The 26,399-nt window shown below is 39.7% G+C and overlaps 2 protein-coding genes across 5 annotated transcripts in view; both read right to left on the reverse strand.

Annotated features, from left to right (window-relative positions):
- Nucleotides 1-23,493, reverse strand: part of FBLN5 (fibulin 5) — a 55,798-nt gene extending 32,305 nt beyond the window's left edge. Inside the window, exons 1-7 of one of the 4 annotated variants that reach the window (XM_086893062.1) lie at nt 23,403-23,493; nt 22,804-22,888; nt 22,631-22,700; nt 11,647-11,838; nt 9,474-9,528; nt 7,013-7,064; nt 5,614-5,856 (exon numbers count right to left, since the gene is read on the reverse strand). In XM_086893062.1, the coding sequence (XP_086749188.1) occupies nt 5,614-5,856; nt 7,013-7,064; nt 9,474-9,528; nt 11,647-11,738 (442 nt within the window). In that variant the 5' untranslated portion in view covers nt 11,739-11,838; nt 22,631-22,700; nt 22,804-22,888; nt 23,403-23,493. Of the gene's footprint in view, nt 1-5,613; nt 5,857-7,012; nt 7,065-9,473; nt 9,529-11,646; nt 11,886-12,009; nt 12,164-22,630; nt 22,701-22,803; nt 23,219-23,402 lie in introns of those variants that run through there. The other 3 variants (XM_086893063.1, XM_086893064.1, XM_086893060.1) reach the window with 3 other exon arrangements.
- A 509-nt stretch (nt 23,494-24,002) lies between these two features.
- TRIP11 (thyroid hormone receptor interactor 11) overlaps nt 24,003-26,399 on the reverse strand; it is a 29,406-nt gene continuing 27,009 nt past the window's right edge. Inside the window, exon 20 of the mRNA XM_023927687.2 lies at nt 24,003-26,104. Within this exon, the coding sequence (XP_023783455.2) occupies nt 25,896-26,104 (209 nt within the window). The 3' untranslated portion in view covers nt 24,003-25,895. The remainder of the gene's footprint in view (nt 26,105-26,399) is intronic.

Raw genomic sequence — 26,399 nt, forward strand, 5'->3', positions numbered from 1 at the left:
AGGGATCTGGTCGTAGCATGGTGCTACATTTTAGTAGAAGATGATTAAAAATTCCAGTCAAATAGCTGCTGAAAGCTTTTGTGGCAGAGATATTCCTGAAGCAAATTGGAGATATGGGTAAAGGGCTTGGACTTCCCCTCTTCTCTTACGTATGCAGAAACACAGACAAAGCTGGCTACTGAACTCCAGCCAGGTTAGTGGTGGTGTTGTGGCTTAGGAATGGTACATTCCAATTTAGCACTCCCACTAAAAAACCCACAAGCTGCTCCCCTTCCCCCACTCCTGCTGGAGGCATGAAAGGCATCACAGGTTGAGATAAGAACAATTCACCGGAAACAGCAATGAGATAAGAAAATGAACAGTAACAGCAACAATAATAATGACAAAAGTGTACAGAAGAGAGTGATTCACATGCAAAAATGGTCACTGCAGCCTGCTACAATAAACAACCCTAGATGAATTTTCTCAGCTGGAAGGCACCCCTTCTTCATGGAAGACACAGCCCCTTTGCCCGTCCCCATGACTTAAGGGGTGTGGGGGGGTGTGGGGTATAGAATAACCTGTGAGTCCTGGCCATGCCCCCTTCCCAGCTACTGCAAAAAGTGAACCCTGTCCTGGCTGGAACCAGAACAACTGGGGAAGTAACCTGAGTTCCACATCTCACCTTGAGCATCACTGCTGTGTGATTATTTTTCTCTTGTCTGTGTATCTTTACATAAGCCTGGAAGTCACCTCCACACCTATCATCCCCTTGTGAAATTATCCTTGGTATAATCCTCAAAATGAACATTTTTTCACTTTAGCCCCAAAATACCCAGCACAGAATCACAGAATCACAGAATCACTTGGGCTGGAAAAGATCTCTGATACCACTGAGTCCAACCTTTGACTATGTTGTCCCCTAGACCATGGTACTGAGTGCCATGTCCAGGTGTTTCCTGAGCACTTCCAGGGATGGTGACTCCGGGAATGGCACGCTTTATGGCAAAGCCAGGAACTGAACACAAACTCCTCCAACCCAAGCCTTAGCCACCAACTATAAACTCTTGAGATGCTTGAGAGGAAACTTTTCTGTTGCTATGGCAGCATGAGGTCTCAATTCACATTTCCTCATACAAAGCCCATGAGGAAAACCATACTATGGGTAAAAGCTATGTATCATGGCCCTTAATTTAATCAGGAGCTGTCAGCAATTACCTTTACTTTCAGAAGTCTGAGCTCAACCTCTTGGAGAATCTGTTCTCACGTAATCTTTCCTTCGTTTTCTGGTTAATTTGGACATGATGCAGTCATTTCCTAACTGGAAACATGCATAGCCTTCATGAACTGGCCCTCTGGAGCAGCAAAAGAGATTGTCTCACAGAACAAGAGGAAAAGGGAAAGACACAGAGGTGAACCAAATAGGCAGTTAAAAAAGGCAAGGGCAGGAGTGGATTCCATTTGTCCTTACTTTATATAAACTCTTCTAAGACATAATCTCCTTACTCCATTTCCCTACTTTTCTTCCTCCTGTTTCTACATGCCCAGAGAGGTCACTAGGAAAGCCATCAGGAGGAGGCAGCCTCGCTTGGTCACTGTTAAGCCATTTGATAAGGAACTCTGGGCTCTATCCCAGCACAGCCATGAGCCTGATGCAAGACTTGGGCACCTCCTTTCAGTTCTCTGTCTCTTAATTTCCCTCCCCTTTCCCCACACAGGCACATCTGGTTCCTTCATTTTGCTTGAAAACTCATCTAGACATAGTCTGCTCTTAATGAGGTTGGGCACAGGACAGGGCAGTACAAGTGCAGGCTTGTACTTGCTTGCTGGATGAGGGGTTTAGGTATGCTTGTAATATAAATGAAAATTATCTAAAACCCATCTGGGCAAAGGTAATCTTTTGAAGGAAGGGGTTTCACTCCACAAGTGTAGGACTGGGGACCAATAGGTGAGGAATGTAGGAGGTCCTGCCAGTCTTGGAAAAATGAGGAAAGCTGAAGCAATGACTGCTGCACAAATGGGGCATGAAAAACAATTCTCTCTTACACTTGGATACAGCATCCTTCCATTTCCTTCTTCCTTTTACCTTTTGCTTTATAAATAACAATTATGTGTTTTTTTGGGTTTTTTTAAATTACCTCCTCTGGCCTCCTCCCTTCTCTCTGTCTCTAGGTCATACTCATCTTGCCTTATGCTTATACTTTTCCTAACATTTACCTTTCTGTTTTTGAGATCTGCTTTCTCTGAGCTCTCTATTCAACCCTCTCCAACCCCATCATCTCCTCACATTGCGAGTTTGCATTAATTGGAGAGAACGCAATAATAAGAGCCCACCCAGTACAGTTCTTTCCACAATGCCCAGAAGGATCGGTGCTTGAGGCATGTTTTGAAAATCATTGTAAATCAGGAAACAGCAAGGTGGAGTGAAAGGAAACTGGAAAGAGCTCTCAGCTTACAAATGTATAATGCAAGAACACAGGCCCTCACTCCAGTAAAGTGGAGCCAACAGTTACTAGACCAAGTTCCTTGAGCAAAAAGTCGTTATTATGACTAACCCATTCTGTATTTATAGAGAAGTAATGTTAGAAGACAAACAGTTCAAACAGTGCACTTGCACTAGATGTTCTTTGCTTTTTCTGTATGTAGCCTTTTATTCCAAAATTAATTGTGGTTATAATTCATTCCCAACCTGCTTTGGAATGATTTACAAAAACTCTGTACTGTTGAAAACACAGACGACTTACACATACAAAATATAAAGCACTCAGCAACTCCAGGGATAAAAAATACCATGTATTAGGAATCAAACCCACAGAAGACTTAAGAAGTAATTATCATTAAAACATTTCTCTCTCTGCTACTACAAATGGCTACAGGTACTACTGCAGGACACAGAGGAATCTGGAGTGGGCAAAGCCATCACTATCAGGTGTCTTTGAGAGGCACTTCAGCCAGGAAAAGTTTTGTTTTCACCAAGGACAAGATCTGGAGATGAAAGGATCTTGGCAAGACTGAGTGGACACTCAGCCACTGAGTGTCCACTGAGCAACCTGACCATCCTGGTCAGAAAGGACGAGGACAAAAAGCTTGACAGGGAGAAGAACGGATTATATTTCTTTTTTTTTTTTCTTTTTTTTTTTTTTTCTGCATTGGAACCTATCAGCCCCAAGAAGGGGAATGTTATGTGCACCAGGGGTGCACATTCCCTTGAGAGCCAAGGAATGTGGGGCCTTGGCAGGCAGGCCAGGTGCCAGGCTGGGACAGAGAAGCCTTCTTGCAGCCTCCCTACATTTTGTGGAGCAGGAGGAAAAAAAAAAGAAAGAACTTGTTAAGACTCACACAACTTTCAGATCAAATTTTTTGTCCTGTTTCACTTTGGAAATCTATTGAACAACCTCAGTGCTTCAAAGCTGAGGCTACAAATTTCCCAATCTCCTAGAAAATGCTCCTGTATTTAATAAGCTGTTTTGACTGAAATTCAAAGTGAAAGCAAAGATTTCTGTTGTCTTAGCAATAGAAAACGTGATCCTGATCTGTAACCCCATATCTGACCAGACAGAAATGTGTACTCTGTTAAAATCTGCAGGAAGCTCAGACACACTGGCATGAGAATAGCTCTGGTTCCCTTGCAGTCAATAGCAGAAAATCTCATTATCTCTAATGGAAATACCTGTAGCAAATTTTTTTTGGAAAGAAGGTGCTAGAGGGTGGTGTCTGAACACCAACTTCACAAACCTGTGAGCTACATAGTGCTTCAGCTACTGGGCAAAATTCTAGTTCACTGTTTTCAACCATTCCACCAAAAATTAGCCCTTGAAGTGCTTTGTATCTAAAGAACCTGCTGAATATGGACAAGGAAGTAAGCACAGAGCAGCTGAAATACCAATAACATGAGTTATGCTTATAATTGGCTTATGGGTGCCATGATTCCTGTGGGTCAGACTTTCTTAAACGACCTGGGTAAAATTCTGGTTGCTCCTAAGGACCCTGTTAAGGTTCCCTGGTGTTTTGCCTCCAAGAACTTCAAGCATGGCACTGCACATAACCCTGTTAATTGCTCCAGGAATCCTGGAAATGGGATCAGGCCTTTCTGCCATCACCACAGTGAGACTGGACTGAATCACCCCCTTTGGTGACAACACTTTCCATCCTAGGGCACACAGATTCAGCAATAAATACTGCATCAACACAGTGAATGTCTCCAGAGAATTTCACTAAATAAAAAATAACCCAGCAGAGACCCCTGACAGGTCTTATTTTCTTTTAGTTTTGTTTTTCTTCCTTTAGCACATCATCTACCCAAATTTTAATCTGATGTAGACTTACAAGAACTGCTCCCAGCTTGCTGTGCTACTCAAATGGCAGCCTGTCCTTTCCCATGCATTCTCATTAATGTCTCTCATCACCAAACTTTCTTCACAATTAAATCCCAAATACTTGAAAGTTAAAATGACAGAAGTGAACAGCCCTGACTGAAAAAAATACTAGTCCTCCCATTTCTGCCAGTATGGATAGGAACATATGTACCCTTTGGAGTCTGGAAAGTTCACTGTAAAAGTTTCCTAAATCTACCTGTTTTGATTATTCTGGTTTGTGTGGAGCAGACCAGACAATTCAGAGGTTTAATTTCCACTTTCATTTCAGCACTTCTTTTCTTCTAACTACCCCAATTCCTGAATCATCTACAGCAAAGCGAGCAAAATGATAACACTGCTGGAAATCTACAAATCAGTAGATAAAATAATAGGTTAATCAGTTTGCTAAGATGAAAAGAACTAGAGGAAATTTTCAAAGGATCAGATAATAAAAATGCTAATTTTTACAGCAAATTTTTCAGTTATCCCAGGATTAAAAAAACTTCTAAAAAAACCCCCAGGTTTTGTGATTTTTTTATTTATTTATTTTTTTAAATTTTCCAGTCAGTGTTACTGTGAGTGTTGGTTAGAAAATATGTCTTCCCACCTCAGAAAGGACAATGATTCAAATACAGCAAATGTGTCCCAAGGCAGCTGAATTTAACTCCAGACTGTCAAAGCTCCTGTGAAGCTCTTGTGGTCTCCTCAGTAGGGAAACAAAGAAAGTGCATCATCTGCAACCAAGTCCCACCAGGAATTTCAGACAATAGAGCAGAATAAGCCCAAAAAACAAGTAAGTTTTAGCTCTTGTGGTTTTCTGCAGCAGTTTTGAAGTAAATGTTGTTCCTTCTGCTTTCTGCTTCTCTGGTTTCAAAGACCAGTTCTCATACAGCCAAGAGATGAACAAAGTTTCCCCAGGCCTCACCTAACACTTCAAATGAAGGGCCACCTTCTCTCTCATGTACAGAATCATAGGCATAAAAGGCATACTTTTGATGCACTGAGATCACCAGCCATCAGATGGTTAACTCATTAAAACATTACTTCTTTCATGAAAGTGGCTCTTCTGCTTAAATAATAGTATTTAATAATATCTTAGTTTACATTGAATAAGGATAATATGAAACATATAGCTCATATCCTTAAAAAAAATTTGACTTCAAAATACTGGGCTTGACTGCTGCAATAATTGAAGGACAACTGCAGGACAATTGTTTCTGCAATGTCAGACAAGCTTCAATATGAATGAAGATACAGAAGAAAGGTTTCTACTACTTACCAGCACACTGATTGTTTTCATCCAGCTGGAAACCGAATCGGCAAATCAGAGGTCTTGTAACAGTAGGGTAGTTAGGAACAGGGCCTGGTGCTGGGGGCGGTGGATAAACATTGGAATAAGGACTCAGATACGGTGATCGATACACCGGGTTTGTTCGGGGGACACATAAATAGCCACCGTTCTGGTTGACACACACCATGTCTCCTCTGCAGGCCTCAGGAATAGTCCGACATTCATCAATATCTGGAATGAAATCACAGAAGTTTAAAGAGTGATTACTTCTTAATGGGACCTATCAAAAAAATAGTTAAAGTGTTTTTTACAAATCATTGCAAAAAAATTTATATTCTCCATCAAAAAGGCTAATCCATTCTTGTGGAGCCTCACTTTGAAGTTAGATTGTACTAAAATAGGAAACATCCGTTATATTCAACTTATCCTGTGATCTACTCATTTTACTTCACTATCAGAGAACAGAGCGAGAGGACAAGGCCTGCTTTACTATTCCATAGAAGTCTGGTTTGAGCACTGATTTACACATGGCTGCAGCATGCTGCTGCCTGTTCCTGCTAGAGGGTCTGTCCAAACCACAACATGCAGATCAGGATTTCAGAAACTGATGGTTTGGTCTGCCCAGCTGTGAAATTTGGATCCTGCTTTGGAAGTCTCGAGTTCCCTCCCACAGAAAATGTTAGGGTTGCTTAGATCTGGGGACAGAATTCAGGCCTCTTTCTTGCTTTGATTGAGATTGTTGCTGAATTAAATTTAGCAAGATACAACTGGTTTAGTCAAACAGAGCATTCCCCTGGTTCTTGGGACACAGAAGCAGTAGGTGATGACAGGGAAAACAATCTGCTACAGGTTTTTCCCTTTCTGTTTGAGTGACTTTATTGCATATAGAAGATGCTGCCCTGGAGACTGAATGCCATTGACAAAAAGATGCTCCTGGGAAAAGTGCAGATTTCCTTACACTACCTCAACTTAGTTTACTTAGAGTTTCAGTGCTAAGAATGGAAGACTTTATCTGAGCCTGCAGGTGGAGACAGGCAACAAAGACAATAAATCCTGAGTTTGAAGGAGAAAGAGAAGGAGGGTGAACAGCCCTTGTCCTTTGGCAGCTAAACAGAGCTCCTATCAAAATGCATCATTGTTGTTTGAGTAGCCCTGACAGCCTGTTAGTATCTCAAAAATGTCAAAGATTAGTGCTATGTAAAGACACATACACACACATATTTTTATATACACATATTTTTTATATATACATGTATACAAATGCACATATTTGTCACACAGTAAGAACTTTTCAACTAAAACATAGTAAGAGCAGCACAATGTTAACTCAATAAATTCAGGATTTCTGAACCCAAATTTAAATGTATTGATTTAATTAAAGTCCTACCTAAGCATTGCCCAGAGGCACGGTCCAGGTCAAACCCATTAGTGCATTGCTGCTAAAATGAGAGAAAAAAGGACACTCAGTGACTGTGAAATGAGAGGTTTGCAGAGTCAAATGCTCATCTGGATTATTATGATTACTACAATTGTTCAGCACGATACAGTACATCAAAATAAAGTCCCTTTCCTAGAGGACAGTCAGCAAGGCATGAACCTGAGGCCCCAGCATGTGTTTGGGAGTGGCAACCTCAGGTGGTGGCAGTGTCAGGTTGTTCCTCTGACCAGGGGTCACCAGTGTGCAATGTGTTACGAGTTGTTAGCACAGAATCACAGTTTTCTAGCTTGGAGTCTTGTTTTTGCCAGAACAGGGGGGTTCATGTGGAAGGTACTTGCTGCATTTCTCACAGGCTCTAAAGCTCCCCAGACTGCCCATTCAGCACACAATGCACTAGACATTGACTGATACAGAGCTCCATTTGAAACACAAGCTTAATAAAAATAAGGCTCTTCCTTTCCACCAAACCTTGTAATTTTTAGAGGATAAATCTTTAGACAACATGTTACAGGCATTCAAGGTTACTGGAAGCCTTCCTTCCTATTCTGTGGTGCTGGTTATTATCAAGGCTGCAGGCTTGAGTCTCCAACACCTTCTCAGTGACCTCAGCATTTCTAAATAGGTGAAAGTCCTGGTGATGATGGTTTCAAAGCCTGTTAAAATGATTCCTCCTCTTCCTAGTTTTTGACTAGGCCTCTAGCTATTTAGCAAAGGGCCAAGCAATTGACACAAGCACAGAATCTTCCAGAAAATAGGTTGTACTAAGGAATGTCAGTGAGAGATATCCAGGAAACAGAAACCACTGAAGCAGCCGGAGGGCAGAGGGATGGAGTGTATTCAAGATTCTTCCTTTTTTGTTGTTTCTTAATGATAAGGACACTTATTTTTTGACTTCATAGAAGAAATGAGTGGAAGAGTAGAGTATGTAATTGATGTTTGGAAAAGTAGCAAGTTGTAGATGGCAGACAAAAGGTTAGAGGGGTGAGTCAGTGGAAGTGGGTCATTGCAGGAGCTAGGGACAGGACAAGAAGTGAAACACATGGCACTGTTTGGACTGCACCTGCCACTTGCAGATATGAATACACAAAACCTCTGCTGGAACTGTCAGACAAGTATGGAGGAATGTTGCCTTCATTTATTTTGGCATTCTAAGATGTTTTGGTATCATGTTGTGGAAAGCCAAGATATTCCAATAGGAAAAGGTATAATTGCCCTTATGTTTTAAAAATGTATGTACTCTACCTTTTGTTCTCCTTTTTCTGTACACACACTACACCTAGGTTAGCTGGAAAAGTTGAAATAGTTTTAAACAAAATTATTTTGTTTTGGTCAACAAATTATAATTCAGAAACACTGAAATTACTGTAGGACTGGTTTCAACAACTTTCTAGAACTTTATTGTGGAAAAATTTCAATATTGTCAAAATTACCAGTTTCAGTATCTTCAGAAAGAACCCATTGCTGTTGTTTCAGCTTCAAGTTTCTTTCTCAAAGCAACTTCAAAAATCAATTTATGTTACAAGATGTTTTTATAAAAATTATAACATAAACAATATTTTTTAAATTATAAAAACAAAGCCTTAAAGACATCTCAAAAAATTCTGCAGGGGCATGAAAACCATTTCCCATACAGATCCAATATTCACGAAAGTATCAGTAAGCATGCCCTGTGCAGGAAATTTTCAATGTAATAGAAGAAAAAAAAACAAACTACATTTCAGAGACTTTTGGCAAAAGTATTCAGAAATACAGCTCTGGACACTGAATATATCTGGACTATCAACTAGAAATCCAAACAACATGCCTTTAGGAATAGTTTTTCCTGATTTAAAGCTACTTGGAGCCCAAGCACACAAAGAACTAATGATTCTGCTATTTCAAGAACTGGACTGCTTTAGCTCTATCCACCCTCTTGAACAGAAATGGGTTTGGGCATAAATGAGAATGAAAACTGGGATACAGTCATTCAGGATCACAGTCCAAAATTAAAAAATCTTAAGACATGATCCTGCTATACACAGAAAATGTGTATTTATATGAATGAATTTTCCAAATACAGATGTTTCTCACAATAGAACTGAGTGGTCTCTGGTCTCATGGGATAGGTTTTCTTATTTCCTGTTCCAGAAGTGTTCAATTTAGAGGCAGAATCACATTTTCAGTGAGGTCCAGGTTTTTACAGGGATATTTTGCTGAGCTGGCAAGGATGAGTCAATAAGCTCAATCCATGTTCAACTCCAGAATCCTGCTGGCTGCAAGTTCTCCCCTCTAAACCCTTAGACCATTCAACTTCCTTTTCATGTAAACCCCAGACCACAGAGCTTCCTATCCACTTGCTAGCCAGTTAAGTTTCATGCCATATAGTGCTTCAGAATAAACCAGTATATACATCTCTGCATGCACCTCTCACCTGTGCTTTTCCAGGGCTTGAAAGGCAGACAGCCAGTGTGAAAGCAGTCAGTATCCTGTAATGTGCATAGAAAATAGGCTGAAAACCTTCTGATATCCAGATTTTTTACATAGAATTAAATACACATGGACAAATCAATTTCTAGTGACACTTCAGTGTATTCCACAGTTTTGTTAACATGAATTTGGCCTCTGGAGAAGGAATAATATAAATGTGGGCCAGATTCAGGTCTCAGAGCCAGTGACTCTGATGGTATGATAGTTTTATGCAACTGGGATTGAAACCAGACTGTACATGTCTATGGTCTAATCTAATTTTTATGACACCCCATGCAGCAGCTGTAAAATGAACGAGTGTGCAATATTCAATAAAGTGTTTTTTCCCCTCTCAGACACCTTTCTTTTGCAAGAATGAAAGCTTTTCTTGCACACTGCAGGTTTTACAGATGGGTAAACCAGAGCAAGGCCCTGCCTAAGTTCACAATGCAAAGCACTGGCAGGGCTGCAGACATGTCACGCAGGAGGTCCTGAATCCAAGCCAGTTGCTCCAACCACTAAACCGCATTTCATCCCCAGGAGGCTCTATCTGACATCAGTCCATTTTCTTGGGGCCAGATTCTGTCCCTTTACTCAGTCTTGAAGGAGACACACTGTGCCAGGTCACCAGCTACTAGAGGCTGCTATCTTCAGTAGAGCCTTCCCCAGGTATATCACCTTCACATCTTGTGGTCCCTACTCACTCTCCACTGCAACTGAAAGAAGAGGATCCCTCCCTAAAAGAGCCCTACGCCTAGTTTTGGAGCTCCTTACCCAGAGCATAGAAACTATGTAACCTCCCACCTCCAAATATTTACTAACAGATAGAAGAGCATGAAAAAGCTCAGTCAGAAACTACTTTTTTTCTAGGTCTTGTGGATTTCAGTGTTTTACTGATTTATAGAAAACTTCCCAGTACCATTAAACCCACACCTTGCTTATCTTGGATTGTAGTTCTAAATGGCAATTGGATACAATACATTCCCACAAAACCAATAGAGGAAGCAGGGGATATTTTAGGTAGCCTTAGTTCTGCTACCCATGTGAGCTGCCAACTTTCTCTCTTAGAGCTGTCCCTGATTTCCAGAGTGCAGACTGAGCTGCTGAGCAAGATCTACCAATGGATCAGACAAAATCACACAAAATGACCAACACATTACAAAAAAATTGTTTTAAATGAGGAGACAGGGACAAGCTCTGAAAAGTAAACATACACCCAAAAATGGTTGCTCATAGTGCTGTGGAGACAAACTGTACTAGTTGGCAACTTTCGAGTGACAAGGAAATGCAAATTCTGCACAGAGCTTTTTTTAATAGTCCAGTGTAAAGCAGTCACACCACAATATTATCCATTTAGATTTGCACATAATTTATTGATTCCCCAAATATTTTTGAAGATATTTTAATGTGTGCACTTCTATAAAGACTGTATACTCATTTTGCATATAGCAAAAAACAGCGCTGGGAAGGAATACAACAGGTTATAGCAGAAGACTGACAGATGCAGCAACTGGGCTATGCTGCACATTGCTGCAGGACAGTGCACGATAACAAACTCCCTCATAAAACAGTCAGACAAAACTCAAACATTTTTAGACAGCCTTTAGTTTCCTTTGCCATGAAATGATATATTCTGTCCTTTTGGTGGTGGTGGTGGTGTGGGTGAACTTACTGCCCCATACGTGCTCTGTCTGCACCCATGATCTCAATTTGCTCGTTACTTTAGATCTAAAATCCCCTCAAGAATTATTAACAAACAAGCAGCACAACCTATCAACACTGTATGCAGCTGGTCACAGTAGCTTGCCCAGCAGGCAAAATACTTTAAACTAGTGATTAACTTCTGCAATAGTAACTAATTACTTCAATCAATCACTGTAGCCAGTGGGATCGTTGCTGCTGCAGTTCAGCACTCCCGCAGATGCGCAGAGTATAAGCACAGATCAAGAAGGAACTCGTCAGAGACAGCACAGCTTTAATAACAGCCAGATCGTCTTTCCCCACCTCTGACCATTGAGATCCCGTCTCTTTGCAAATGGCTTTTGCAAGTGGATTGGCATAACATATCCCTGCCACAGCTATTTTCCACAAGTAGGTTTCCCGTCAGTAAGTAAAGAAGTTTCATGCATACCACTTACCTTCTTAATCCTTGCATGTCCAAAACCGTTGGGGAAAGGTGGAAAAAAACCAGAGTCTGTGCTGATGAATAACTAGAAAGTTTTCCAAGCATTACCCTCTGCTAGCACTTCAGTTCCTCTGTCATTTATAGTCCAAAGAATGAAATGGCAAGTAATGGAGAAGATCGGGAGCCGTCTGTACCTCCTCAGACACTGGAGAGAATACAGAGAAAGCACCTGGTTTTGCTTAGTTCTCTTCTGTAATTCAGCATTAAACCAATTGGAGGAGGAATGTTAAAAATGAACACTTCATTTTCTAAGTATGTTAAACAATGCAAATGGGGGCCTCAGCCTGGGACAGCTGGTTTAGATTACAAAGCTCACCAACTGGCTAGACTCCTCACAACAACCTCGAGGAGCCTGCCAGGATAAAACACTAACAGCTTGAAGGAAAGCCTCTCCCGCTGCAAACTTCACAGTTAAATGTGCCTCAGAGCAGAGAGCACCGTTATTGGACAGAAACCCTTATCAAGGGACTGGAGAAGGGAAGGGATTGTTTTCCTTGTTCTGAGAACAAAAAAAAGTCAGTCTTTTTTGGAGGCCCTCTAGCTGGTGTCCTGGACAATGAATATGCAACACTTGCTGCTCTGTGCCAATGGCATACTGATGAAAGGTCTGACCCTCTGGGAGGTGAATAACTCAAATTCATGACGATCACAGCTACAGGAACTATATTGCTTGGGGATTATTTGAAAACAGGAATAAACAAATTAAACATTCAAAGTAAAACAAATGGCTTGTCTGCAAACACTGGCCCTTTTTTAAACTGACCTCCATGCTTAAGGGAATAGTTTATGATATGAAATATTTCTCCAGGACAAGCATAACTTGCAGATCTCCAGTTATGACTGAAGAGGAAGGAAATAAAGTACTTTTTCAGGTGTTTTGCAAATTTGCCATGGGCAGAGCCTTAGTAGGTCAAGCAGAACATTTATGGGATGTGAAAGGTAAGCAATCAGATGCGGCAGAGATTAGAGTAGATCCAAAGATGAACACTGAATTTAAACACAAGCACAGACATTAAACAACTACTTTGAATTTCTGTTGAGTGTCCCCATATAAGAAAACCCTTTATTTCTAAGGAACCTGAAATTATTATCATACATCTCTGTGTAACAGACTGAGAAACAAGAAGTACAGTTGATATAATAGATAATAATAAAATCAGCCTCTAAGCACCAACATCCAGCTTGAGATACCAAGACTGAGATGCTTTAGGGGTGCTGAGCCCCCACAAGTTGCATTGGAGCCAATGGGAAGCTTAAGAGCTCTCTACCTTATTAACTGGCTGCAATTGTCCAAATTTCCTTTCAAAAATAACAGCACCAGAGGCTTCTGGCCATTTCTGACTGTTTGTCTCTCAGTGACATGCTTGTATCCCTTGCATTGCATGGAAAATTAAACACTCACCTGGAATCATTCAAACAGTGCTTATATATTTGAAAATAATAAGCAAGAACCAATTTACTTACTTTGAATGAAGTTTCCAAAAGCCTAACAAAAAGTTGCATGAGGGACTTCTGAAGAAGCTGCTGGGCATGTTGTGAATGAGTTTTGTCATGGGTCAGAAAACAGGCAGGAGAGGATAGAAAGCGAAGACCAGGAAAATTTTTATTGTGGCAAATGTTTAAGAGTGAATATTCTCACTGCTCCATACCACCAGAGTTTCTCAATACACTCAATAAGTTGGAGGGCTAACAGATCTAAGAGTAGCAGTGCTTACTGGATGTCAGAAGTGTGAAAAACTATCGAAAGAATGAGAAACACCTTTATAGGAAAGCAAATGCTCTGTGCATCCAGCTGTGTGGAAGACAAACTTGCTTCATCTGATCATACTTCACTTGCTAATCCACTGAATTTTTCTACAATCACATGGTAAAATCATTGCATGCATGCCAGAATCACTGTATGAGTGCAGCACCAGTCTGCTCCCAAATAATAGCCTCAGAGTTCTGATCCATCAGCCAACTGGCAGAGATGCTCCAGCCCTGGAGACAGGAGGTGAATCCAGATCTCAACCACCTAAGGGGCTCCCTTAAGAAGAAGTACTGTACAAATGTTTTGATTTTTCCTGTCTCCATCTGACAGCTGGAGTGGATAAAAACCAGAGTGCAAAAAGTGTACCAAACCACAACCTGGGCTAGTTTACAGCATGGTGACTGTTTTTTTTCCAAAATAAAAGGACTTGATGTAAGTGGAATTGCTGCAGTACCTTTCTGTAACTACCATCAGTCATAAAACAATGAGATGTGGCCACAGCCTTTTCACAACTCTGTTTGGTATGAAGGGTTGCATAAAGGAAGGATTTTGTGGTGCATAAACCCCCTTCTGTTCACCCTATAAAAATGGACAATTCAATGCATCTTTCAACATCCTGTGCTGACACCTCCAGCATTTATGCTTAAGATGGTGGCTAAACTTCATGTGTAGCGGTGCTTTCACTTCAATGGTCTCAAATATCCATCTGTTTTATAAAATCCATTACTTTATTTAGATTAGACATTGCCTTTGTCTTCATGAGGGGGTGCAGAACTGTCCCCAGTATAAAATGGGGCTCTGATAAATAACTATGTTCTCAAAGTTTGCTTTGTTCATAGCCAGGGTTGAAACTGTGTCTCAAATTAAGACCTGGATTGTGAAAATTGTGTATAAGGGTATAAATATAAAAAGGGGGACATAAACTGTGTTGTATAATTTTACTCTCTTTGGATGAGATAGCTGCACATATGAATTGAGCCATGCTCCTGCAGATAAAGCTCAGCATTGGATGAACAGGAGCCCTCAGCAGAGGAGAACATAATCTGACTAATTCTAAATGCCAAGACAAAAGCTATAAATAGGTCACAGAACTTAAGAGTAGTTAATTACACTCAGCACCCCTGAATAGAAAATCTTCCTCGCAGAAACAAGTCCTCACCCTCTAAGTTTCACAATATTTAATCTCCTTTTTTAACTCTGATTTTGTTCTTACATTTCTCCAGAACCACATCTGTCAAACGCCCTTCTTAGATTTCTTGTCATTTTTAAAAATTCCCCCACTCTGAACATTTTCAAGCAAATTTTCAAGCTGTGAGAGGAGTCAAACCATACAAGTCTGTGTGGTGGTAGGTCTGTGAGCCCCAAGTCCTTCTACATGCCAAGTCATAGACGTCTTTTAGCCAGCCACACAGACCTAAATTCATTAAATGAATTTTCTTATAACCAACACTTTAGGACCTACATGTCCAAGCTTTAGATGCTAAAAACATTCATTTTGCTCCTACCAAATCTTACGGAACCAAATGTTTTTACCAGCTGGGCACTTGCAGAAACAACTGTGTTTTGATAGCATCTAAACTCCATGAGATACAAAAATTGAGCTTTTGCCTGACTGTGGAGATTGATCTAAGTGTTCTTGGAGACTGACAAGTAAGCAAGCTTTTGACACTGTTGTTGATGCTTTACGACAGGCAGTGACTTGACATACACACATCTCACCCTACTGCCACATGAACAGCAGCAAGCACACAGGACACATGGTCTCAAACCCTAATTCCACCTGGGAAAGAGTAGAACTCATTTCTTCCACCTCCCAGGAAAGAATCTCAGTTGCAAACTCCTGGTGTTTGGGAAGGGCTCCCTATAATTTTTCAAAGACTACCTTATATTATCAGCTGAGGTCTGTTTTGTTCACTGTCTGAATTATAATTGCCATCTCATAACATGAATGATGCAATAACTGGTTCCAGATGGCTCAGGCCAGAAGCTCAAAAGTACAGCCTTACATATATTTTCCTTTCGTAGCCAAATATAACACAAGCTAGAATTAACAGTGAAAATTAACATAGTATGTAATTGTAAAGACATCAGTAGTGCTAATTAAAATGTGCTGGGAAAGTAAGGTCCCTGAGATGTTGTGGTGTGTTGATCTGCAGCTCACAGTACAATTTTTAGGAGGGAGAGGATCTAACAGTTCCTGTTGTGCTGCCATTTCTTGGGGCTCAGCTGCCTCAGTGTGGTACAGTTCCCACCTGCATGAGATATCCATGCAAAACAGAGCCAATAGAGCACCCCTTCCTTTCTCCTGCACAGGGATGTCAGCTGTCTGTCTGAGGCACGGGTTCCTTTGGCTGGAGCATACTGCTGATATCATTGCTTCCAAAGAGCAGTGTGCTGAGGCCCACTGCTGTATTGTACCAGGTGGTCTCACAGTGCCCAAGCACATGGAATAAACACTTCAAGTCCTTGGTTTACTCTAATTCTACATCTTTGTCCTGGTTTCATCTGGGGTTAAACCACACCACTCCATAGCTGTACTCTCTTTACAAGTCTGTGAACATTCTGATACCAGTTTCTAACTGCCAGCTTCTTTTAGGATGGAAATTATCAGTGAAAAGCCCAGGCATCATTGGATCCATTCTGAAACACAGCAACTCTAAACATGGACTGACTCTAAACTCTAGACATCTGACTCCACTTTATTGCTTTGAACACCTGTTCCTTTAGATAAGTAGCATTAGGATCTAGCAGGTACATACCAAAACCCAAACAGTTTGAAAGAGCCCAGTGAACTGCATCTACTGTAAGACAGAACCATTTCAGGAATATTCCCTTTAGTGAGGTCAGGTTTGATGTCTGATGATCACCTGTAATACTTTCTAGGACAGTCTAAGAAGATGCCTGAGGCAAAAAAGAGTAATATTCTTGGAAGAATTCCTCAGTATTGTTCAGGGGTTTTTTAACCCAGTAAAAGTAAGGTAAACAAACTAAATTTTTACTGTAACTTTCTCAGGAAAAAATCAGAGCCTTTCACAGCATTTTTCATGAATGTGACAACTCTCAGCAGAAAGTAATAATTATTATTAGTGGTCGTTTGTAACATTCTTCTTGAGTTTTCAATCCTTAGATAGACATTGGTACTTTTAAAATACTTCCCTGTAAAAAGTGCATGGAACATCATCATGTACCTAAAGACAGAAGATACACTTGAGAACTCCCATCTCCCCCTTGGTTGCTCTGAGTATCCAAGAACAAGGTGCCCCAGCCCACTGTTCATACTTTACTTCTTTTTCTGTTGAATCTCAGCATAGCTCTCATAACTGCAGTTCACATTTTGCCTGAAACTAGACAGATACTTTCATTTGTTTTTGTTTATTTTTTAAGATTGACATGTACATAAACTGGGCTGTAGCCTTCACTGCATTTTTGTCAAATGGTCTAGACAATGTGGTTGAAAACAATGCTCTTTAATCTTGTGACAAAATGTTTACCAGCCCCTTTTAATAGCAAGCATAAATTCTTTATGGCCCATTTCAGCTAATGACCTTCCATAAATAAAGACCTTAAACTCTTAATACTTTTGGACCAAGACTAAAGTCTGTTTCACTGTTGGAACAAGCCAACATTCAGTCTTCACGAGTGCCTGGGATACATAAACCATTGGGCTCCAATTACGACCAGACAGTTAGAAATATGTACTAAAACCTTCCTTAGAAATATTCAGGACTGATTTATTTTATGCAAAAATGCCTCAAAACTGCTGTGTCTTTTGCAGTTTCCCAAGCCTTTTACTAACACAAGCACCACACTGGGCACATCTGGCACAGCAGGATTGGGTGGCACCTTAGAGCAGCTGACTGGAGACAGTGGTTTACTTTTGCTGGTTAACCTGGCAGCTTTCCCTGGCTGCTGGGCATCAGTGCCAGTAAAACATCAGCTTCACCTATGCTTCCTTGGCTCCCAAGTACTTTAATTCTACCACACAGAACTTATATTTTAGGTGGGTTTTTTGTTTGGGGTTGGTTTTATTTTGATTTTGTTTTTTGTTTTTTCTTTTCCCAGACTTAGTGCATCCTTTCTCCTTTTTATTCTGCTTTGGCAACTCACTTTGTTTTTATCCAGAGCAAAAGATCAGCCACTGTAGCATTGAGCATATTCTGTGTTTTCCATTAAAACACTTCAGGTTCTGAATAAACCCAAACAAGTCTGTGGAAATGCCATCTCTCAACAGGGTTGTTTGAATGTTCACAAGTATGTGCACTATTTTTGTAAGGGCACCTGCCAGAACCCTGGTGATGAACCCAGAGTAGAAAATATTTGACATCAACCCTCTCTTCCAGAGCCTCTTCTTCCAAGTGGTGGAAAACATTCCCTTTTTAAACATGCTTCACTCTCATAGGTGAATAAATACAATATAAGCAAAGACTTCTGGCTTCTTTTTCCAATAAGATGCTTGGCACATTTTTGGGTCTTTTCCTTATCTTAAGATTTTTGGGGTTATACATTAGTCAAATATAGGAGTGGCAGAAAGTTTCCCTATAAGGAGAGAAATAAATCTGACTTTTAGTTTTGCACTTTCTCAACTGCTTTCTTAATCCCAGAAGACATTTATCAACTTTTCTTTCATTTAAGAATTACTACACTTAATTTACTTATTCCCACAGCAGGGATTACACCATTTCACATACTACCTGTTTACATTTGCAACCTAACCATGCTGTTCATAAGAACTGCCTATGAAACTGGATGACATCATGTAAACATCATGTGTGTTGTCTGTTTTCAGACTCATTAGTCACTGCTCTGCAGCAACAAGTGTTGCTGTAAGGCACCAATTTAGCTTGCTGAATGTAGAAATTCCACTGAGCAGGGATGTACTCCCATTTCCTCGTTGTGTTGTATGTGCTGCAGAACTTACAAAATCTTGCAACAGGATGCAGATCCTAAACACAGAGTGTTTTGGGTTTTTTTAATCTCCTGGCCTTTGCCTTGAGTTGCACTGGATGCCACAGCTGAGCAGTACCAGGAGTTCCCTGTTCAGAAGCAGCCTGGCCATGCCCAGAACTCCCATCCATTCAGGAATTGTGTGGTACCAGAACCTCAGGCAGCCATGTGAAAGGTGAGTGGAACTGGATCCATCTTCCAGCAGAGGCACTTGTACTGTGAGCAGAGTCCATAACCAGAGCCTGATAAATCAATCAGTCCCCATTTTGTCCACAGTTCCATAACAAAATTCAAGAAGTTTAAGTTGTGCCAGATAAAGAAAATAGAAAAGAACAAAAATTCTGACAGGTTAAATGTGAAAAACAGAAAGTCAGGCCAAGAAGGTTTGAGAAACAAATCATAAGAAGCATAAAGCTAATAATAAATTCTTTTTCAGACACACCAAGAGCAGGAAAATTGCCAAACAGTCTGCAAAGCCAACAGATGAACAAGGTATAAAAACAGTGCTTAGAAAAGATAAAATCACTGTAGAAGGTGAAGTTTTTCTTCTTCATCTGCATTTGGTAGAGAAACTTCAAGAGATTACCATAGTGGAATAAAAAAAAAAAAAAAAAAAAGGAAAAAGTATAAACAAACTAATCTAGTTTGGGAGGCTATGTCTAAATTGAAATGCCAGCAGGAGAGATTGTAGAACAAATCAAGTAAATGAAGAAAAACCACTCATCAGAACTCAGCTGATGTTTAGAAATTAAGTGTTGTTAACTGAATTAAATATGACCATTTGTGACAGCCGAATTGTTTATCTGAAGTACAATCTCTCACAAAATTGCCTTGGTGCTAGAAGAAGAAAAAGTACCAAGTACAACCTCTATTTCATAGGTTCATATATAATGGTTAATCAAATACAGAAAAGTAAACCCAAACTATCTGGAAATCAGTACCAGAGCATAGGAGATCATGAAATTCAGGAAGAATTTCATCATGGAAAGGGCTGTTAAGCATTGGAATGGACTACTCAAGGAGATGGTGGAGTCACCATCTCCAGAGGTGTTCAATAAATGATTGATGTGTCACTTAGTGCCATGGCCTAGATGATGTGGTAATGATCCATCAAAGGTTTGACTTGATGGTCTTAAAGGTCTTTTCCAACCTTAATGATTCTGTCATCTTTTAGGCATAGATTTTCTTGGAGACTATCCTTAAGAATTACATATCTCAGAAAAACAGCTCTGCTCCATGGTGTAGAGGTTTATTTTTGCATTTCCTCTAGCTCTGTGCAATTGAAACCAGCTCTAGCCAACTCCATTTGAGTTTCTACTGAAAATCTTTGCTTTCATGAACTAGATTGCCTCGTGCCATTTGGCCAGGGCAGTGAAGGCTTCAGGTTGCCAGCAAAGCATCAGGCTATTTAAGTACCTGTACAAAGCAGTTGGAACCACTGATTCAGTTCAGAAGAACATCAGAGCCAGAGTGCAACAGGCTCCCTGGACCTCCAGCCCTGCCTGCATGGCAGGTTCTGGGAAGCACACCATAGTTGCTGTTTATTCAGAGTCCAGTTAGTCCTGCAACTCCTTGGTCTGCAGTGATACTCTGCAGGTCCTTCATCCAGAGCACTCTGCAGACAACGTGCTATTCAGTCTGCACTTGGGGCCAGACAGATCTGGCAATCCTAGCTATGACTCATTCATTTTCTTTAGAATCCAGTACTCCTCAAATTTTTGTAGTTTCATAATAAGCCTTCTCTAAGTTAGCTGAAAACTGTTACATCTGTTACTGCTCCTTGTCAAAAATTGTCAAAAATAAGGCAGCGTTCTGTTTGCCTTCATTTTTACTGGCCCACCACTTAGGAGTAGAGCGAAGTACAGTCTAAATACTTTCCAAATCTACTTCCAGAACAAGTTTCAGTTTTAATTACTATTTTTCAATGTTTCAGTCTACCATTCAAACTACTTCCTTTACTATAGTTTTACTCCTGCTACAATTTAGTGTTGTATCCATGGTATGACATGTAAACCCAAACACATAGGTGAACCGGAATCAACTTGGTAATTTGCTTGTAGTTCTGAAAATACCCATTTATTACAAACAAAAGCATCACTCAAATACTTTAATATCCTATAACAATAAAGAAAAGTATTGCAGGAGATAAGGAAACAGTTTTACATAAAGGTTAATTTTACAATCTGTGGTTAGCTTTCTCCATGACTAGTTGAAACCTGAATTCCTTATTTCCCTTTCTCTTTGCAGCTTTTTGGATACCTGCACCCAAACCGCATCTCAAGTCACTCTCATTATCTCTGTTCTTCTGAGAAAGTGACCTTATCACTCTCTACAGCTACTTGAAAGGAGGTATAACTAGGTGGGAGTCAGTCTCTTCCAGGAAACCTGGACAGCTGGCTCAAGTTGCCCCTCAAGGTTCAAGTTGGACATCAGGAGGAAGTTCTTCACAGAAAGGGTTGTCAAGCACTGACACAGTGCCATGGCCTAGTTGACAAGGTATGTTTGGACTCAATGATCTCAGAAGTCTTTTTTAACCTAATGGATTCTGTGACATAATGTTTGCAGCTTACATCTCTTGTACCCATTTAGGAACTAATATTCTTACCCAACTTCTTATCCCTGATTTACCCCAAACTGCTACTACCTCTTACTGTTGCTCTATTTACATCCAGTTGCCACTTCGCTGCTTAGGCTAAATATATTTTTGTTGGTAACACTACACTAACTGCTCAAAAGACTCATGGACTCAGGCTACCTAAGTTGCACAAATGAGGGTAGCTTTATTTACTTCTAAAAATCCAGCTGACTCTGCCAAACAATGTGGGCTTCTGCCTTTCTCTGCAGCCTTGAAAAGGTCAAAATAATTTTCAAAACCTTAGAATATCCTTAGCTCCCTACTCCCTAATTTACAAAAGGTTAGATTTGAAGCATTGTAACTCTTGGGCTTTCTGTTCTCAGAGGGTTGTGTTTAACATTGCTTCTCATTCTAGGGAGTCAGGAGATGCCACTGATCAGTTTTTACCAACTCAAAATCAACCATCTGACTTTATTAACCTCATAGGAGAGCCTTGGCAGAAAGCTGTCAAATGACAAAATATGCACCACTTGGAGTATGTTACACACTTCTTTTTCCTAACCTCTTGGACTATTCCATCAACAAATATTAGCTACTAAGTGGCTGTACTATAGTACTGGCTAATAGCTACTATTTCATAACTGACATGAAATTAATAGTTCCTAGCTGCCTCAAATCTGTAAAACCTCCTTGGTCTGTACTGCCATATGTGATCATGCTGCAATTCAATCCACCTTGCATGACCATCTGGAAATTCACTGGGGGGAAATGCAGGCAGCATCTGATCTCAAAAATGAAAACCTTGGGGTTAACTAAACAGTACTGCCAAGATTCCCTTTACCTTTGTGACACTGGCTGATATTCAAACAGTATCCAGGCAGCACTCTGAAGAGTTAGATGTCCTTTACACTAAGGGAGATAGAACATTCCAGGTTGTTGGTACAAGGGTCAGCTCATTTTGTTAACAAACACAAAAAATACATATAAGCAATGTTTCCCTGATACCATAGGTCTGTAGTCTGTCAGTGCTTGTTGCAATGCCACATGCTTCAAGGGGCTTCTAGACTCTCTTTTACCAATAACTGGCAAAACCCTCTAATACCAGTTGACCAAAACTCAAATATTTTTTCACTTTTCCCACAGACTACAGATTGAAAGATGGTAGGGTTTGATTAGATACTAAAAAGATATTCTTCACTGTGAGGGTGGTGAGACATTGGAACAGGTTTCAAAGAGAAGCTGTGGATACCCCCACTGAAGTGTTCAAGGCCAGGCTGGATGGGGATTTGAACATCCTGGTCTAGTGAAAGGTGTCCCTGCCTGTTGCACTGTATTAGGAATGGTGAAGCAGTACAACACTGACTCCCTCAGCTGCATTGTCCAAGACAGCAAAGTTTATTATTCTTAATCTTCTTTTATACACATGCTTGAGGAAATCCGAGAGGTAAAATTCTCACTGGTCATTAGAGCAATACATCACTATGATTGGTTAGGTGGAACACCACCCCTTGACTGTTTTCCTAAACTCCACCTGCAAAGATTTTTGTTCTTTACCAAGGACTGTTAGGATTTTTTCTCATGCTTTCTCAGGCCAGAATGAGAAGCCTGTGTGACTTAGTTTTACACAGGCTCTGTTCCCTGCTTACTTTTTGCATTTAGCATCCATACCTGCCTATGACAGGGGAGGTGAAACTGGATGATCTTGAAGGTCTCTTCCAAACCAGGCCATTTCATGATTCTATGAAAAGACCAAAAACCCAGCAGTATATCAACACAAGCAATAAGAAGACATTAATTAACTGCAAAGCTTTCATGACTATGTAATAATGTGAAATACTTACAAGAGAAGCATCTTCCATTCTGTCTCTTCTGCTTTAGCCATCCGTCACTCCTATAGATGATCCAGATCCCCTGCCTTATTGGTAACTACTTATGCAAAATGGTCAAGAATGGCAAAAAAAAACCAATAATAAAATGCCGTTGTTAAAAAAGCCGAGTTATTTTTACACTGGTCACTCTAATTTGTGAACTTATATTGCTGTGACTAATTGGTGTAATGCAGGAAAGTTTAAGTGAAAAAAAACCAAAACAAAGCTCCCCAACATTCCCCTCCCCCTCCCAAAAAATCCCAATAAACTCCCAAACCCCACACTGTGCATTTCTTTACAACGTCAATTAGAAAGATCAGCCAGTTACTTCCTTCTCTTTGCATGGAATGTAGGATAAGCAAAGAACAGCAACAAAATGAGAAAGTCTAAAGACCTTAACCTTCATCTCCCCCACCACTCCCCTTATATCAAGCTTGCAAAAATGAATGTCACTAGAATTGTTACCTTACCACTAAAGATAACTGACAGCTTGTTAGACCAAAACAATCCTTGCAAAAGCCACAGAAAATAATTATGTTAAATAAAAGAATGAAAAATGTCAGCTGCTGCACCTTGCATAAATTCCAGAGCTTTTTTTCCCCTCATGCTGCTGTGTGAAAGACCCACACAATTAACTGGACAGACTACATGAGTCACGTATGTACATGTGGGAAACTGGTAAAGCAACTATATATGGAACAGTTATCAAGGACAAAGTAAACACAGAAGAAAAATTAGAGGAAAAAATATAACTACTAATCATTCAATGAAAACAAAGCTTGAATGTTTGTAATGGTCTGTGAAACATTCAAAGAAGGAAGAAAGAAACAAAGTAATGAAGTTGTTTTACACTTTTTTGCACAAAAGTACTGCCTGGAACACAGAAGCCCTGCTGATTCGTAACAAAGCATCAAACCTCACCAATGTACCTGTGGAATGAGCCTTAGAACAGAAATGTCTAAGCCACGAGGATTTTCTCCATAGTTCAACAGAGCTCACCTCCTAGGACTTAAGGACTGAAACCTTTTGTATCTCTGCTGTAGATGTTTTTCTTCATCAAGGAGCTTAATGAGGAACTCTGAAGTTCTTCAGTACCTCTGCTTGGTATTAGGTTTCCCTGTTCAAACTCATACCTTACTGTATAAATGGAACTGACTTATAGCATGCAGAAATAAATGGTCTTACTATATTTTCTTTATTGGCATTTAGAGAGCTTCCTGAAAGAGAAATGTGTACACATTAAGTTCTCTGCAGTCAAAGGAGGAAAAAAATGCATAAAAAAAGAACTGCTCAGTTAGTATCTTCAGAGAATAGGGAGCAGCATGACTCCACTGGTAATTTACAACATGTAAGTCACATAATTTTTAAAAACTAAACATTTCCTTCTGCTTTGGCTTACCAAAAGGCAATTTTATTGCAAAGCAGCCATATATCATTAAACAGACATAACTACAAGACCAAGAGAGATTGCACAGATGCCATCTGATTTCAGTTTTCTTTATAATTGCTATAGAGAAAAGAAAAAAAGAGCTGTTCCAGTCCAGTTTAAATGAAGATGTACATTTGAAGTACCTAAACTAATATTCTCAGCTGAGGTAATTTGAGATTCTCATTACGTTTATTATATAATACAGAATTTACATTGGTAAATATGTGGCTGTAATCTTTTCAGAAATCCAACTGTCCATAAAATTTTTGGGGTAAAAAATTTTAAACCAAAATCCAATATGGTAGATCAATCCAGTTACAAATTTGCTAAGTCTTCCATGAAACATTACTATACTGGAGAAGAGTTTCAAACAGCTCTTCAGGTAAGTACAGCAATTAAAAAAAATCTTTGCTAGGTTTCAAAGCAAAAAAAAATTCACTATTTGACCTCTATATAAATAAATGCAAAGATTTCTTGCATTGTTTTGGTTGATTCTGTACAAGTTCAGTAATTAATTTTATTTAAATATAAGTCTTACAACAATTTCATCCAGGACCTTAATGAAAATGAAGAAGGTTGACAGTTCTAATATAGAACTTGCACAACAATTATTGTAACACTGACTTAACAAGGAGTGGCATATAAAAAGATTTAGAAATTACACATTTTAAACTGAGGATGTTTTATCTCAGATTCACTATGAGGGTAATTCCTATTCTTTAGTATGCAACTTCATTCTTTACCTGCTACACAAAGTGTACAAGTTATCACACACCAAAATTTACAGAATAATTGACTTTGGCCTTGATTGTGCAAAGACCTATTTACACATTTGAGATAAGCAAGCACCTTCTTCCCTTTTAATTCTATACATGTGTTCAAGCTTTAAGTCTATATTTGGATCTACAAAATCTTGCAAGATAAAAAGTCTCTCAAATATACACCTTGGACCATTAGAGCACAGTGTCTTTATATATATGAACATATCATCTGCTAAATTACCCACTCTTCGCAAGGATGTGAAGCCTCACTTCCATAGTTAACTCCTCGGTGCTGATGGCTTTGTCTGCTGAAAACAGCTGTTAGCCTGGGGGGGCTATATCAAATCTTTGTGCAAAGAGATCAATGTGCCTCAAATTGCCCCCAAATGCAATTGAACTTTTAAATAAGAGAAACATGTCCAAAAGTACATTAAATAAACACCACTAATTGGGTATATTATGTATTTTTTTTAGTTCTGGTTCCTGAAGGTAGATGGCAGATCATTTTAATGGAAAAACCGATCTCAATGCCAAAGAGTTAATGCTGTCTATGCATATCTGAAACAACCCAGTATACCTAAGGTTTAAAAATCCTTTAATTTGTCCTGTGACAATCTAGCAACGAGATAGATTTTTTTCTGAGTTAAATATTTAACCCACACCCAAAATGAATGCCTGCTGTACAGAAGGCAATTATTCATTCCACCATTAGAATTTCTGAAGCACTGATAAGTTTGTAAGTACAAGAAAAGCAAGGTACAATTGCAATCAAATACATGACTTTTTACAGAAGGCCTCATTGTGGTAAATTATATACAACATAGTGTTCTCATTTTCCTTAAAGTGCTACCATCATTATATTGATACAAGACCATCTATTGTTTTAGGAGGTCTTTTAATACAGCACCAGCACTGGCATCAGGGGACACTGGCAGTGGTGTAAAAGTAGGCAATGCATCAGAAATAGGTTTCATAAGCAGATGTCCAGAACTACTAGCTGGCGTTATGAGAGGCACTGCTGCAGATCGAGGTGCTAAAAATGGATTTGCATCTGGTCTTCTACTCATTCCTGACACTGGAGAATCTGGAATACAAAAAAAAACCAAACCAACAATGAAAACATCTTGTTAAAAAAAATCATTCCTAAATTTATCCAATTTTTCAGCATTTGTTCAGAAAGACATTCTAAAATTGCCTATTACTCTGGCAACATGTAAGTCCTTGAAAATCTCCTTGCCATGGGCTGTAGACACCCTCAAAGACTTTTTTAGGCTCTTTACTACTCTCACAGAACCAGAGAATCCTTTAGGTTGGAAAAGACTTAAAATCAAGTCCAGCTGTTAACACAGCAATGCCAAGTCCACTACCAAAATTCTGTA

The sequence above is a fragment of the Cyanistes caeruleus genome, chromosome 6 (genome assembly GCF_971803275.1).
Source record: "Cyanistes caeruleus chromosome 6, bCyaCae1.hap1.1, whole genome shotgun sequence".
Lineage (NCBI taxonomy): Eukaryota > Metazoa > Chordata > Aves > Passeriformes > Paridae > Cyanistes > Cyanistes caeruleus.